The 15,221-nt window shown below is 42.9% G+C and overlaps 1 protein-coding gene across 4 annotated transcripts in view; it reads right to left on the bottom strand.

Moving 5' to 3' along the window:
* The window catches only part of ATG4A (autophagy related 4A cysteine peptidase), a 67,794-nt gene that overhangs the window by 19,820 nt on the left and 32,753 nt on the right, over positions 1-15,221 (bottom strand). For all 4 annotated transcript variants that reach the window (XM_027089502.1, XM_027089503.1, XM_027089504.1 and 1 more), the window contains 5 exons: positions 9,790-9,900; positions 6,347-6,418; positions 4,159-4,257; positions 1,671-1,772; positions 1,377-1,449 (listed from right to left, as the gene is read on the bottom strand). In XM_027089502.1, coding sequence (XP_026945303.1) covers positions 1,377-1,449; positions 1,671-1,772; positions 4,159-4,257; positions 6,347-6,418; positions 9,790-9,900 — 457 coding nt within the window. The remainder of the gene's footprint in view (positions 1-1,376; positions 1,450-1,670; positions 1,773-4,158; positions 4,258-6,346; positions 6,419-9,789; positions 9,901-15,221) is intronic.

Genomic DNA, 15,221 nt, shown 5'->3' with positions numbered 1-15,221 from the left:
GTTCTTTAAAAATGTATGTTTCCATTTGCTTGTTGTGGGAAGCTCAAAATTTAGAAGAAAGAAGCAAATTCTGAGGGATGTCATTTATAAACCAACCATATCAAGCTAGGCTTGGGGCTCGGCACAGCCATTCTAATCTTCTTCACTTTATGTCCTGGGTTCCTACAGTGGTTCCCGAAATACCACCAGATCCTCACTCAGCAGATCAACACCCCAAAAACCACTACGGACCAAGGTAAGAAAGTGGTCTCAGAGAGGCTGCACTGTTAGCAGAGTAATGCAAAGATACAGGTTTCACTTGGGTCCCCAGGAAGTCCAGACTACTCCCCTCAAAAGCACATTTACAAAGCATTCCAGTTCATTGAAGGTTGGCTAATAATTGAAACAGTGCCCCATCTGTATTTTGCATGGAGCAGGTCCCATCATCACACGCCAGAGAGCCAGGAATTGAAGTAGCTACCAAAGGAGGCTAGACGGTTTCAATTTTCTGATGCCTAAATCCAGCCCCAGATTCTATCTGCCATTTTCATTCATTCATTCATCGAGTATTTATTGAGCACTTACATGTGCCAGGCAGTTTCATGTGCTAATATTACAGGAGTGAACGAGGCAAATACAATCTCTGCCCTCATGGAGTTCCCATTTGGTGATAGGTTGTCAGAAAGGAGAGTGACAATAGGTGAGGTGGCCTGCAGGTGTAGGTGCTGATGCCACTCACCCCATTCATTTCCAAAGCATTGGTCCTGGCCTCTCCATGTCACCTCTTGCTGTGGGAGGTGAATTCTGAGACTTAACAGGACAATTGTGAAAGTACCATGCTGGGGTACCTTGAGTCTCCTAAGAGATGACAAACTGATTCTAAGACTCCCTTGAGGTTTGTCTCCTCTAATAGGTGGTGAGGTCCTTGAAGCAAGAACTACACCTAGTTTATTTCTGTGCACTCAGTACTTAGGGCAACAGAGCCACCCAGTAAATGTTGAATGAATCAGTGAAGAATTTTTTTTTTATATACCATACAGGGTGGGAGTCTGTGTCTTGCCTAGGCTGGCTCAGGCTTCCCCACTTAGTGCAAACCCTTTGGCTTCAAAGTGACCCTCAGGCTGACGGCTGAGCACGTGAGCACCAATCTACAAGTGGGATACAGAATGAGTCCTGAGGGGCCTCCCCATAGACTGATACCAATGACTATAACTGTGATTTACCAAGACAGTTGCCCACACACATTATACATTTCAAAGAACTATCTGAGCAAAATGGTACAGATGCTTGGTGGCTTAGTGGGATGGCAGGAACAGCTGGGTTGATGGGATGTTGAGTTGGTGGAGGGAGGCATAGGAGATGGTAGCATAAGGCGCATGACAGACTCTTTTACTTACTTTAACACCTGTGCAACTGTATTTGGTCCAAACCATTCGCCAATTGATTTCCCTTCTCCTACACCCATCTGTGCTGTTTTTATGTGGAAAAATAATAAACAGGTTAGCAAACCACCAACTCCTAATTTTTTGCATAAATAAGTAGATGGGGTGACTTAGTAGAGCCACATATAAAGCAGGGAACAAGAAAAGCAAGTACAGCAATGTAAGCTGAATTTCACATACAATGTTCCTTTCCTCTTAATTGAACTACAGAACAGAGAGACAGCCTTTAAACTACTCATGTGACCTTACCCATTTGATGGATAGAGTAGCAACAGTCTTTTCTATCTAGGAAGCACTGTAGGATTCGTTGGTATTCTTTGGGTTGTTCTTTCTGTCTCTCCCAGTTCCAGTCTTTTTAGGAAAAAGAAAAAATGAGTTAAAATCATTTTTATAACTGCTTGTTATCTCTGCACTCTTACTGGGACTACGAGGTTAGAAGGAAAACAAAAGAGTCACATGTAGAAGGTGGGAGCGATCAGGTCAGAACATTCCTAAGGATCTTTAATGTTGATGACCAAGACATCTGGAAACTGATTTCTTTCAAAGACTCACTGGGTATAAAGTAAAAGCAAAACAAGAAGTTGACCAAGGAATTGACTTAGCCCACGAGCTTGAGTTGTATAAATATTACATGAAGACAGTGTCACAAGGCCTTTCTGGTCAGCTACTCAGTGAACAGGAGGTCACCACAAAACCTGGCAGTATATCCGTGTCTCACCCAGACGCTGTTATGTCTCATGTCCACACAGACAGCAATGGCTTTGGTTCGTATATTTTGGCAGCATTGCCCACAGAGTCTCACGGGGGGAAGTGCTCTTCTGACACACACCTATTCCCAGGGGAATACACACAATTTGCAACTAAGGAAGCTTTTTTTTTTAAATGCATGCTGCCATTTTTACACAACCTTTTAAAAAGGCCACGATGAGTTTTGGAAAAACAAGTACCTTTGTTATCAGGTGTTCCAGGTTTCCTTATGACCAAAACTAAAATAAGTACCTCTGTGGGGATCCCATCTGTGCCTCAGGCACAGCCCCCCCAAATCCGATAGGGGCTGCTTATCGCTTACTGAGGACAACTGCAAAAACTCTCGTTGTCACTGCTGTGGACAGGACGCACTATTCCCATTCCCTCAGCTCTAGGAACTCTGTCTAATGGGACAGATTTCTGAGACTTAGTTTCCTTCCAAGACAGAAGTTTCTCTCCTGAGGTTTTAGAGAGCATTTGAATTCACAACTGAAATCTACTTGAAGCCAAAGGCCACTATCTCCAGAGTCTTTAGTTCTCTTCGCTTCTAGTATTTCTGAAACCAAAGTTTTAAACTTCGTATCCAGCAGTCTTCAAAGGGTGAAGAACACCCAAATGTTTTTCATCAGCTACCAAACTGTCCAAGTCTGGGGGAAACCCTGATTGGCTGGCTTCTAAGTACCACTAAATATTTACTGATGACAGTGATAAGTGAACACCCCACCTCAACTGTAAAATAACCAAATAGGAAACACTCCAAAATATTTCTTTATAAAATTACATCTTCTCATTCGTCTTAGCTACAAGATCTATTTACACATTCTTCCTGCTACTTGCTTTTATATTAAGACAATTGAGATTGCTGACTGTGGGTTTTTTCCCCCAGTTTGCTTTCCACAAAATTCACTTCCAGAAGAATCATCTTGAGGTGTTTCATAAATGAGAAAGTTAAACAGTAAGAACAATCTGCTCCAAGAAGTATGTGTACAGTAGAGAAATCACTGGACAAGGAGACAGAAGACCTGCATTCTATTCCCAAATCGATGCCTTCTTGCTGTTTGACCCAGGGCAAGTTACCTTACTTCCTGAGCCTCAGTTTCCTCATCTGTAAAACAGAAATTATGATACTACCCAGGAAACACAGGCACAGGACATCCTAAACCCTGAAAAGAAGGCACGAAGCCCTAAACTCTCCCCAGCCTCTTCCCCAATCTTCTCTGGGAACCGCAGGAAGATGTGTGAGGTTGCGTAGTCCCGGACAGGGAGCGATGTTTTTGTACCTCTGAATCTCAAGGAGCAAAAGCCGATGAGTTCAGCAGCCCAATCTCATCCAAGGTGTTCTTTCACTCCCTCATCCCCAAGGCAAACCAGACTTTCACCCAAGTGCCTGAACTGGCATCTACCCAAGGTCAGCCTACAGATGCCGACAGGGAAGCACACGCATGTCTTAAGAAAGCAAGACTCGAGAGTTCCAGCAGTGATTACTGGAAGGTTCTTAATGAAGCAGCCTCCTGAGGAAGCTGATTTAAGGATTTCTTCATCATCGAATGGACATCATCAGTGAACCCAAACCAAAATATCTCCCTCATTAGGCACTTCCTTTAGGTCACTGACATCCTTCACTAGGCAGATATTTTAAATGAGGTCAAAAAACAGACTTACCACCACACCCTTCTTCCTGCTCCCTTTGTTATCTGACCTGTTTAAGGACTCATGCGAACAATAGTGAAGATGGAAACTCTAAATGATACACCTGCCTCAGCGTTCATCTGCCCCAGGAAAATATGTCTCCAGCTTGGTGAGTCACAAGGAAATGCCGGCTGTTTTCTTCTCACGAGAGGTTTTGTCAACTTGTCAGCCCCACTACTTGGACTTGCAGAGAGCACTTCAGGACCTGCAGCTCTGTTCCCTCGGCACCAGTGCTAAACTACCAGCAGCAAGTGCGACTGCAGAGGTCTCCGAGGCAGTTTCCAGAACAAATTTAACTCACCCCTGCCCAAGTGTCTGCAGATAAGGGCTTGAGCCAGCATCATCTGTCCACAGCGTAGCATACATCCCCAGCCGGCGTCTGACGAAGGGCCCGTTCCCCCTGTTGGCAAAATGGATGGGAATGAATATGAGTTCCTTGAACTGCCCTTTCCCGAAACATCAGCATATTTGGGAATCATACAAGACAGACAGGCACACATACTCGGAATAGAGAGGCAAGAGATATAGTCAAACATCAAACAGGGTTTGTTACAGGGTGCAACTTGCAAAGATAATGCTGAGTTAACCAAAACAGGTTCTATGGCCAAAGGAAAACAAACAAATGAACAAAACCTGCCCCTTATGTTTTCTGCCTAGAGACATCCAGGTATGTGTACAGTTTTGGTATATGACTAACATGTATGACTACCAACACTTAGTCCATGCCATGTCATCATCTGCTTGACCGAACCTGACTTTTCACAACTCACTTCTCGGGGAGGGCAATCTTACCTTAGTTAAGGAATAAATGCTACCAAACTTGATTATCAAAATGGTCAAGGAGATCTGGAAGGCTCTTGACTGTTCTAAATATACATTATGAAGGTCTGAACAGTAAGAGGGAGAATGTGAAATAGAGGAAAGAGTCCTAGATTAGGCATCAGAAGACCAGTCTCATCTGTAGACTGGGGATAATAGCACATGCCTTGCCTACTACTAGTGGATATTGTAAGAATTAAAAGAGAGAGTATAAAAGTGTTCTACAACCCACTCAGGATGATGTAAATATCTGGTGTTATGAGTATGGTCATAATTAAAAATACCACTAATAAATTAGAAATGTACTACCTTTTTAAAAGGCACAAAGCCAGTTAATAAGGCAACGGGTTCCATTTTAAGAACACTTGATGTAACAAAAATCCCATAAACGTGGCCAGGGTGAGCTCAGTATCCTTTTTCAAGGTACCAGTGAAATGAGATAACTTGGATGGTGGAAGAGACATTCTGCTTTCATTGCTTCATTTCCCAACATGGAAGTGGAAAAGTATGCTGTAAGCATGGTCTCACAAGACTAACTGTAAAGGGGGTCATCAACCACGTAAGATAAGTGGGCCAAGGTGGCCGCTCCTTTCCTTTTGTTGTGGGGACTGAAGGAGAGTTGCTACAGCAAGATGGGGAAGGTTGAGCCAATTTGTGAGCTGGAAGGGGAGTCCTTTGGCTCTTGCTAATGGTGGGATTATGGGCCAGATTAGTATGGAAAAGATGCAAGGAAGCCCACATAAAAAAAAGATCATCTCTTCCAAAACATTGTCAGAGTTGAACTGCAAATGTTTTCAAATCTTGCAAAGATCTCTTCACCCAGAAAAAAGTTTAACAGTTTAGAATCACTGGGTACTAAAGATTGTTCTTTTGCGTATTTTGCTCAGGTACTTCCTGTGGAGAGCAAAAAAAAAAAAAAATGTCTGTGTGAACTTCACTGTTTGTACTTATCAGAAAGGTTTATTTCACTCCAGTTACTAGGTCCAGTCCTGGACCAAAATTAGTCAGACAGGTTTCCTCTTAGAATAGCTTCCACCATTTGAGTTTGGTGATCCTTTCCTACAGTACCACGAGACTAGGAAGAGGTCACCCTACTTGCAAACATTTCACAAATTTTCTCTGGAGGGATGCTATTCACTTAGCTCATTGAACTGTCCTTTTTTCTAGACAGCAGCTGGTACTCTTAACTGACTAGAATTAGTTCCAAGCAAGTCCATTATAATTCATCTCCCAGTGGCAAGATGTTTTCATCTCACAGGGAAAAAAAAAGCAAAGGAATTATTTTCTTTCCTTCAAGGTACAGCCATCTTTAGTAATCAAATATCTCCACAAAGCAGTGGATTATAATTTAATAGATACTGTCCAAATTAAAAGCTTGACTTTTGCCTTGCTCTTAGAATTAAAACAAGTAACACTTCTAAGTGCCTGAACACTTGGAGGTGGTTGGGCTCAAAAGTATACTGGCATTACACATTAACACCATGGAACCATACACGATGAGGCACGTCGGCAATGAGATTTCTGGATGAAGCATAAGACTTAACTACTCCGCCACATTAAATTCTTCGCCATAGTGAGCTGTTAGTTCTGAGGTTTCCATGATGTCACTGGTAACCTCAGGAAAGCTATCTACAAAGAAGAAAGCACGGTATAATAAATGATATACCTACCAATTGGTGAAAATTTCCTTCTGTATGTAAACCACAGACGAGCACTTATATCAGACAACAGCTTAGATTTTTCTGTAATTAAATGTGAAATTAAAATTAAATCATCGTATCCCATCTGAAGATATCTGCCTTTGATTTCTGAGCCAGCAGCAAACTCAATTTCAAATAACCAGACAATTCCATTGTTATGAGGCTAAGGGAAATTCATAGGCAACCCAATCTCATTTTAGCCAAATAATTTCAGCATTTCCCCCCACCTATGTATTTTTGTTTGTTTGTTTGTTTTTTTGCGGTATGCGGGCCTCTCACTGCTGTGGCCTCTCCCGTTGCGGAGCACAGGCTCTGGACGCACAGGCTCAGCGGCCATGGCTCACGGGACCAGCCGCTCCGCAGCACGTGGGATCCTCCCAGACGGGGGCATGAACCCGTGTCCCCCGCATCGGCAGGCGGACTCTCAACCACTGTGCCACCAGGGAAGCCCCTACCTATGTTTTGATCAGAGCTACTGGCTAGTACAATGATGCTGAGTGGTTCCTGCCTCCTTCTCACTGAGAGCCAAAGCCCCAACAGGTACTTAACACTGGGGTCACATGACCAAAAGACAAGGACTAGGAAAAGCAAGGATCCTGGATAACCTGCTCACAAGGCAATCAGCCCCTGCCTGAATGATGATGGTTGGTTGGATCTCTTATCAGCATCCACTGTCTGTTATCTAAAACTAGGGATGGGTCGTGTGTGTGTGTGTGTGTGTGTGTGTGTGTATGTGTGTGTGTGTGTGTGTGTATGTGGGGGGGGTACACACAAATGTTTAACTATGAAGGAGATGTCCCTGCTAAGCAAATTAAGTGTATAAGAAATTTATCAATACTACCTACTGCAACTGGCATTTTTAATCTAAATGGATGTATAACATCACAAATGCTTTTGTATATTTTTTTCCAAAGCATGCTTTCTTGTATTTCATGGCATAAATTTACTTCGATGGCCACAAATCTGGCATCCACATGTCATCTGTACTTAGATGTGGTTCTGTCTTTCTTAGTCTTCTCTCTCCCCCTTCTCAACAACACATCTATATTTGTATTCTATAGAGAACTTATAGCCATTGCACTTTAAAAGAAGAAAAGGAAGTTCAATTTTATCCAATAGTCTCTATTTTTTCTCCTGCCTTTCCTTTGAACAAATCAGAAAGTTGAGCTGTCTGGATTTTCCTTCCCCTTCATGTTGCCGGTGCCTAGCACATTATGGGAAGCAGACGTAAAATGGTTAAGAGCAAGACTTCTGGAGCCATATTCTGCCCGGGTTTGAACCCTGACTCTACTACTTACCAACTGTGTGGGCTTGTCACTTAACCTCTCTAAGCTTCAGTTTCCTCATCTGTAAAATGGGGAGAATGATCGTACCTACTTCATAGACTTATGAGTATTCAACAAGATAACACTACATGGAAAGTAGTAGCTTACATGGTACAGTATGCAGTAAGCCTGAGGTAAATGTTAGCTGTTATTATATTCCCTCCTCTCAAATGCTCACGCCACTCACTCCTTCCTCTGATATTCTCTATGTCTTCCAGCTTGCCTATATGCTAGAAAGTCTGGGGAAAAGTTGTATAGACATTTTAATAATAATTTCACCTTGAAAGGCCTTTTCCAGCCTAACATTTGAAAATGGGCATATTTGAGGACATGGAAGCAACCTAAGTGTCCATCGACAGATGAAATGGATAAAGAAGATGTGGCACATATATACAATGGAATATTACTCAGCCATAAAAAGAAACAAAATTGAGTTATTTGTAGCAAGGTGGATGGACCTAGAGACTGTCATACAGAGTGAAGTAAGTCAGAAAGAGAAAAACAAATACCATATGCTAACACATAATTATGGAATCTAAAAAAAAAATGGTTCTGAAGAACCTAGGGGCAGGACAGGAATAAAGACGCAGACATAGAGAATGTACTTGAGGACACGGGGAGGGGGAAGGGTAAGCTAGGACAAAGTGAGAGAGTGGCATGGACATATATACACTACCAAATGTAAAATAGATAGCTAGTGGGAAGCAGCCGCATAGCATAGGGAGATCAGCTTGGTGCTTTGTGACCACCTAGAGGGGTGGGATAGGGAGGGTGGGAGGGAGATGCAAGAGGGAGGAGATATGGGGATATATGTATATGTATAGCTGATTCACTTTGTTATAAAGCAGAAACTAACACACCATTGTAAAGCAATTATACTCCAATAAAGATGTTAAAAAAAAGAAAATGGGCATATATGGCAACTTGGGGATCCCTGTTGTCATGGAATGCTGAACTAGAAGAGATCATCTCCAGTCCCCCTCCAGTTAACTACTGGTGAAAGGAGTTAAGATGTGGAAAGAGAAAGTGAATTATCCAAGGTAGAAGAGCCTGAATACAAAAGGTCTCCTAATTGCTAGCACTAGGTGCTCTCTACTATTCAGGATTCTCCAATCAAAAGGATGAAGCCAGACTCAGATGGAGTTAAGAGATGCTAACTTCCTCTCCTGCCTTTTTTTTTTTTAATTTTTTTAATTTTTTGGCCATGCCGTGTGGCACGTGGGATCCTAGTCCCCCAGCCGGGGATTGAACCCACGCCCCCTGCATTGGAAGCGCAGAGTCTTAACCACTGAGCTGCCAGGGAAGTGCCCCCTCCTGCCTTTTGATCAGCTTCTTCTGTCCCTCCCGCCATGCTAGGGCCTCCAAAGAGGATCTCTCCTCAGATACAAAAATCAGAGCTGCCTCTCTCCAAGTTCAGGCTTTATCTATGTTCTGGGTTGTTAGCAGTTTCAGGTGAAAAGGTCTTTCCCAATCTATAAGAGAGTAAGGGTAAAGAAGAAAAATCCAAGCCTCCTTTCCCTCTAGTTGCAGTGGGTAAAAAGTTCTATACAAAATCAGAATAAACGGAGACAGTGCTGCAGTCAGCAAAAGCTCTAAAACTATAAGACTTCTCAGTGTCTGATATTGTTGCTGACTTCTAAACAGCCATGGGCTGTTTAGAAGTCCCTTGGGTGGCAGTGTTTTTCATCTAGATAGAAAAGGACGTGAGAGGAATGAGAAGTATGTAGCCCAGTCATCAAAGACTAGATACTGGTTAGTGATACCAGGAGCAGGTCCATGTTTTTTGAAACCCGAGGCTTATAGAATCTGGGGGTTCTCCTTTAAGGAAAAGAACAAAAATACATGACTTTTTCAAATCGTACAAATACCAATGACCTTGTGAACACGCTGCTAGGGCCTCTCAGGGCCTTAGAAGGGACCTTGCATGCAAGCAAGGGGCCTGAGGCTTAAAACTCCTCTGGTTGTCAGGTAAATCCGCCTAGGAGTAGCATTAACCCTTATCAACCCAAGGAGGAAAACAGGATAGGACCTTAACCCTGGGCACCCACCTCATTTGGGTTCTCACAGTCCAATGCTACCAAACCTTACCGGTTTTAAGAAGATGCTGTTTCCCCAAGATCCATACCAGCTCATCTGTATCTGGAAATTCTTCTAGGTAGTCAGCGAAAATAGTAATCTGGTTTTCATACTTGGATAAAACTGAAAGAAAAAGAAAGAAACTTAGGCAAAATTTAATACAGAGGGCTTGCTTCTTTGGTTTACTGATTATTACCTTTGTCCTGAAGGTAAAAGGTGGCTGGCTAGAATTTAATGGAAGCAAATCCTTTTCCTTGAGGAACAAAGACACTCACAAGGCCTGAAAATTCTTTAGTAGAGGGATTTCCTCTTGACCACCTATTTTGACCTTCCCTTTCTCATGGTCCCATGTGGCACCATCTCTGAATAATTTTTTGATCACAGCTATGTCAAACTTTTTTTTTCCAATGGGGCTTTCTTTGTAAATAGTCACTTTCCAGCTTCTCCTAGTGTGACTGTAGCAGGTGGCACAATAATACCTGCATACCTAACCCCTGTCCACATCACAGGGAATATTGTGAGGTTTCTAGTGGCCAGTGGCTTAGAAGGGGGTTATGATAAGCCTGAAAGACTATACAACAGTGAAAACGTAATATTTTAGCTGGAAGACCAGATGTTTTAACAGTACTTTCATTTACCATTTTATTCACTTATAACTTCTGCAAAGAAGAATCTTGAAGCTGCCGATAAATATAACTTGTTCTTGGGATTCACAAGTGACTCTCTCTCAAGAGAAAGCAACTGAACAAAATACAATTAAATCTCATAAGTTCACAGGCCACAGTCTCAGAACTTATGGCCATGTAATGCGAGATATGTTCATATTCACTTTTGTACCACCTGCGGAGAAAGGGTCTGCTAAAAGAGTCAAGACTGATTTATGAAGGGGTCTTATTGCAAAAGTTCCCTTTAAGTAATCTTCTGAGAGAAAGAATATTGTAGGTAAATAAGTTTCCAAGCCAGCCCAGAAAAATCTATCTTAACCTGTAACCAGAAAAATCAAATTGCTAGTATATATCGTAGTTTATGGTGTTATTTCAATGACAAATCATATTTCAAGTTCAAAGCTGAGACAACTCAACACACACCTTCTCTTCTCAGCTCTTGGAGGCTCCCAGCCCCTATGGGGAGGGGAGCTCAGACAGAGTAGGGGTCATTTTGTGCAGATACAAGTAGCTGCAGGGACTCTCCCAGACCAGTCCCTAAGAGCAGCAGGGGAATAGTTTCCTATAAAAAATGGCATCGTGGGATGTGTTTAAGCTCACTTGAAAGGACAAATTGCTTTCTTTTGGCTTTGTTTTCTAAGGCATGCTGTTTTCATAGAAATAAATGTTCTTAAGTATAAATGAGTCTTATCTGATCATGAAAACAGGTTACGTGGTTGGAGGCTGATGTTATACTTTGTATAATTTGTATAAATTGAAGTTATAATTTGTTTGAAGTTAAAATTTTAGAAACACAGCTACCCAGGGATACTGCCTTTCTTGAAACACATTCCAGAAGTCCAATCTTTCAGGGATTTAGGTAGCCTTTCTCCTCAAGATGTTTTAATCATTAGGGTTACAGCCTTGGCAGTATTTCAAACCTAAAGAAGTTAGAAATGAGACAGCCATTTCATTCCCCAGTGAAAACTCATCACTGCCGAATCTGCCAGGGAGCTTGTGCCGTCTTAGCCTTTCTGCCACTGGCCTCAGCCCCTGGCCCATGCCCAGGAAACAGCAGGCTAAAAATGATCATCCAGGTCAGGCCATCCCCAGGAGGTGGTGGACTGAGGTGGCATAAATCACACTGTGTACCTCCCCACCCTACTCTACACCCCTCACAGGCAAGAGAAATCAGCTTAAGATGAACATCCAGTGTAGCATATAAAAGAGAAAAAAGAAGTCAGGAAATAAGTAGCTTGCGAGGAGTGTGGGAAAGGGGCAACCTCTCTGGCATTCCCCTGGTAGGGATGAGGAAGGGTGGCACTGGATGAATGTACAGCATGTATGCATATAAGCCTTGGGTCTTTTTTTAGTACTGGCTGAAAAAAGAAACATTTTTCTATCGCCAACCCTGTCTCAGTGAGTCATTGCCCAGCTATCTGGTCAAATTAGTACAGCCCCTTAAAGGCTGTGAGAACTGCACTGCTTCATCTGAGATGGCTCTGACCAAAATGGTAGCCAAAGAATTTTCCTCTTGCTCTTCCACACCACCCCCCAAGGCCAGCAGAAAGGGCATTACAGTCTCTATTCTGCCTGATTCTCCTCTTAGAAAACAGACTCCCAGAATGCAGTGTGTCAGGCCATAGCCAGCCTGAATTGAAAGCTACATGGATGAAACAAATGAAAAGCCAGAACAGAAGATGAGATTAACAGAAGCAAAGGGCAGTAACACAGGGAGAGTATATAAATGGGAGTCCGGGGAGGAGAGAAGAATTGGTCTTCCACAAGAAGACCTCCAAGAGACGAAGAAGCCAGCTGGGATGTGGCTGGGGCGCAGAAGTGAAATGGCATTTCCAAACAAATCACTTCTCACTAACGGCAATCCTTTGGAAAAAAATTTTCAAAAACTACTTTTGTCTTGTCTTAAAATTAACAAACAAGACATCAGCCCCATATGAGTTCCTTGCCCTTTCAGCCTGTTTATAAAGACATAGAACTGTACAGGCAGAGCTGCAAATATGCAGCTTGGTGGACCAAGAATTAGCTTCTACAAGGTCCGATAGACAATAGGCTTCACTCTGTTCCATTCTACTTTAATAATTATTGCACCGAAGTCTCTGCTGGGTTAGCTTCGTAGTCAACTAATAATTCATAAAAAGGTTTCCATAAACTCCTGGAACCAAAAAGTCTCCCAGTCTTGGCCAAGTGGCTCTGTGTACATGTTGGGGCATGCCTTCAACAGTCAGCCAGGCAGTTGATTAACTCTGCCTTAGTTTTCCCTTTCTGCTTGTACAGAGCTCGAGGATAGCCAGAGTGAGAGCTGAGGGCCTTCTCAGGTCTTTCCTGAGCATGCGCACAGCCTTGGGAATGAACATAGCCCTGAACATGCATGTGGTCCTCCCATATTCCCAGGAATATGCCTGAACTTTTCAAAGCCCCAGTGGATATATTATTCCTTAGCTTTACCTTTTAAACTTTTTGGTTATCTACTCCTCAAACAGCTGTGAAGTTAATCAATTGCCTCTAATAATTTTCCAAAAAAGCCCCGGCAGGGAAGGCTTTCTGTACCTCCAAGTCAGGACAAATAAATACAAGTCTTGTAAGTGGGGTCTTCCGGGGAATTGTCAGACAGATCAAATAATGACAATTCTCTAGAAATGAGGCTTGACAGGAGCTCCAACCGTGTTCTGCGTCCTCCAGGGGCTACCAGGTTGCTGGCTTTCCCTATGGCTGCAGGCTGTGGATTCTCAAGGCTACTGCAGAGCTGGAGAGCAAAGGATGGGCATAGCGCAAGTGAAAACGCCACAAAGCTTACTATTCTTACCAAAATGCAGCCGTTTTTCATGAATAAATACTCCCCAGATTGGTGCAAGCCTTTGGTTAATTTCCAGAGTGCTGCAAAAGTTGATTCTGATCATTTTTGCCAATTCTTGTCATTTCTATTATGGGTAGAATTTTCAGAAGTCCTCATTCTGCCATTTTTGCTGATAACTTACTTTAATAATTTGCTTTCCAGGGAGCTTCCCTGGTGGCGCAGTGGTTGAGAGTCCACCTGCCGATGCAGGGGACACGGGTTCATGCCCCGGTCCAGGAAGATACCACATGCCGCGGAGTGGCTAGGCCCGTGAGCCATGGCCGCTGAGCCTGTGCTCCGCGATGGGAGAGGCCACAACAGTGAGAGGCCCGCGTACCGCAAATAAATAAATAAATAAGTAATTTGCTTTCCAGTGATTGACTATATTTCTAAGGATTATTTTGTAAAACTGCAAGTAAATGAAGAAAAAATCATTTTAAACAAGATTTTCTGATAGGGCTTAACAAAACTTGTACATCAAGGCTCCCAGATTCTGTGGGGTTTGTGCCCCACAAACAACACAATCACTCTAAAATGAAATCAAAAGGTCACAGAATCTCAGGGCCAGAAAAAGCCTGAGGCACCACAGCATATCTTCCTTGTAGATCACCCTATTCTAAAAGCACTCCAGGATACTGCTGCTTCCAAAACTGCCTTCTCAGCGATACATTTTTTGAATTTTTAAAAAAACTGAGGTATAGTTGATGTACAATATTATTTAAGTTTCAGGTGTACAACACAGTGATTCACAATTTTTAAAGGTTATATTCCATTTATAGTTATTATAAAATGTTGGCTATGTTCCCTGTTTTGTATTATATGTATTTGTAGCTTATATTTTATACATAGTAGTTTGCGCCTCTTAATCTCCGACCCTTATCTTGCCCTTCCCTACTAGTAACCACTAGCTTGTTCTCTATATCTGTCAGTCCGTCTCCTTTTTGTTATATTCACTAGGTTAATACATACACATTTAACGTACTGTCAGGTCACAGCTTCAAAAACATAAGAAAATGTTCACATCAGACAGGTATGGTAAGGGCTGAATATACATTAATATACTCATTCCATAAATTTTTACAGAGTACCTACTATGTGCTAAGCACAGAGAATAAGACATCACTGAGATGTAGCCTCCATCCTCCAAAAGCTTTTAATCTAGTAGAGAGGATAGGTCTGGAAACAACTAACAACAATAAGTCCTATAAGAAAGGAAAGTGAGAGAGAAGAGATCAAGATGGTGGAGTAAGAAGACATGGAGCCCACCTCCCCCCACAAAAGCATAAAAAATACATCTACATGTGGAATAATTCTCACTAGAACTAACTGGAGGGACTTCCCTGGTGGTGCAGTGGTTAAGAATCCACTTGCCAAGGCAGGGGACATGGGTTCGAGCCCTGGTCTGGGAAGATCCCACATGCCATGGAGCAACTAAGCCCATGTGCCACAACTACTGAGCCTGCACTCTAGAGCCCGTGAGCCACAACTACTGAAGCCCACGTGCCACAACTACTGAAGCCTGTGCACCAAGAGCCCATGCTCTGCAACAAGAGAAGCCACCGCAATGAGAAGCCCATGAACCACAAGGAAGAGTAGCCCCCGCTCACGGCAACCAGAGAAAGCCCGCATGCAGCAACGAAGACCCAACGTAGACAAAAATTAAAAATTAATTAATTAATTAAAATAAAAAAGAAAAGAATCCATCTGCCAATGCAGAGGACACGGGTTCGAGCCCTGGTCCGGGAAGATCCCACATGCTGAGAAGCAACTAAGCCCCTGTGCCACGACTAATAAGCCTGCGCTCTAGAGCCCGAGAGCCACAACTACTGAAGCCCACGCCCCTAGAGCCCGTGCTCCACAAGAGAAGCCACCACAACGAGAAGCCCACGCACCACAACGAAAAGTAGCCCCCTCTCGCCGCAACTAGAGAAAGCCCCCACGCAGAA

This window comes from Aethalodelphis obliquidens, unplaced genomic scaffold (genome assembly GCF_003676395.1).
Source record: "Aethalodelphis obliquidens isolate GAN/ISIS:26980383/991018 unplaced genomic scaffold, ASM367639v1 scaffold66, whole genome shotgun sequence".
NCBI classification, from domain to species: Eukaryota; Metazoa; Chordata; class Mammalia; order Artiodactyla; family Delphinidae; genus Aethalodelphis; species Aethalodelphis obliquidens.
This window is presented reverse-complemented; position numbering and strand designations above follow the sequence as displayed.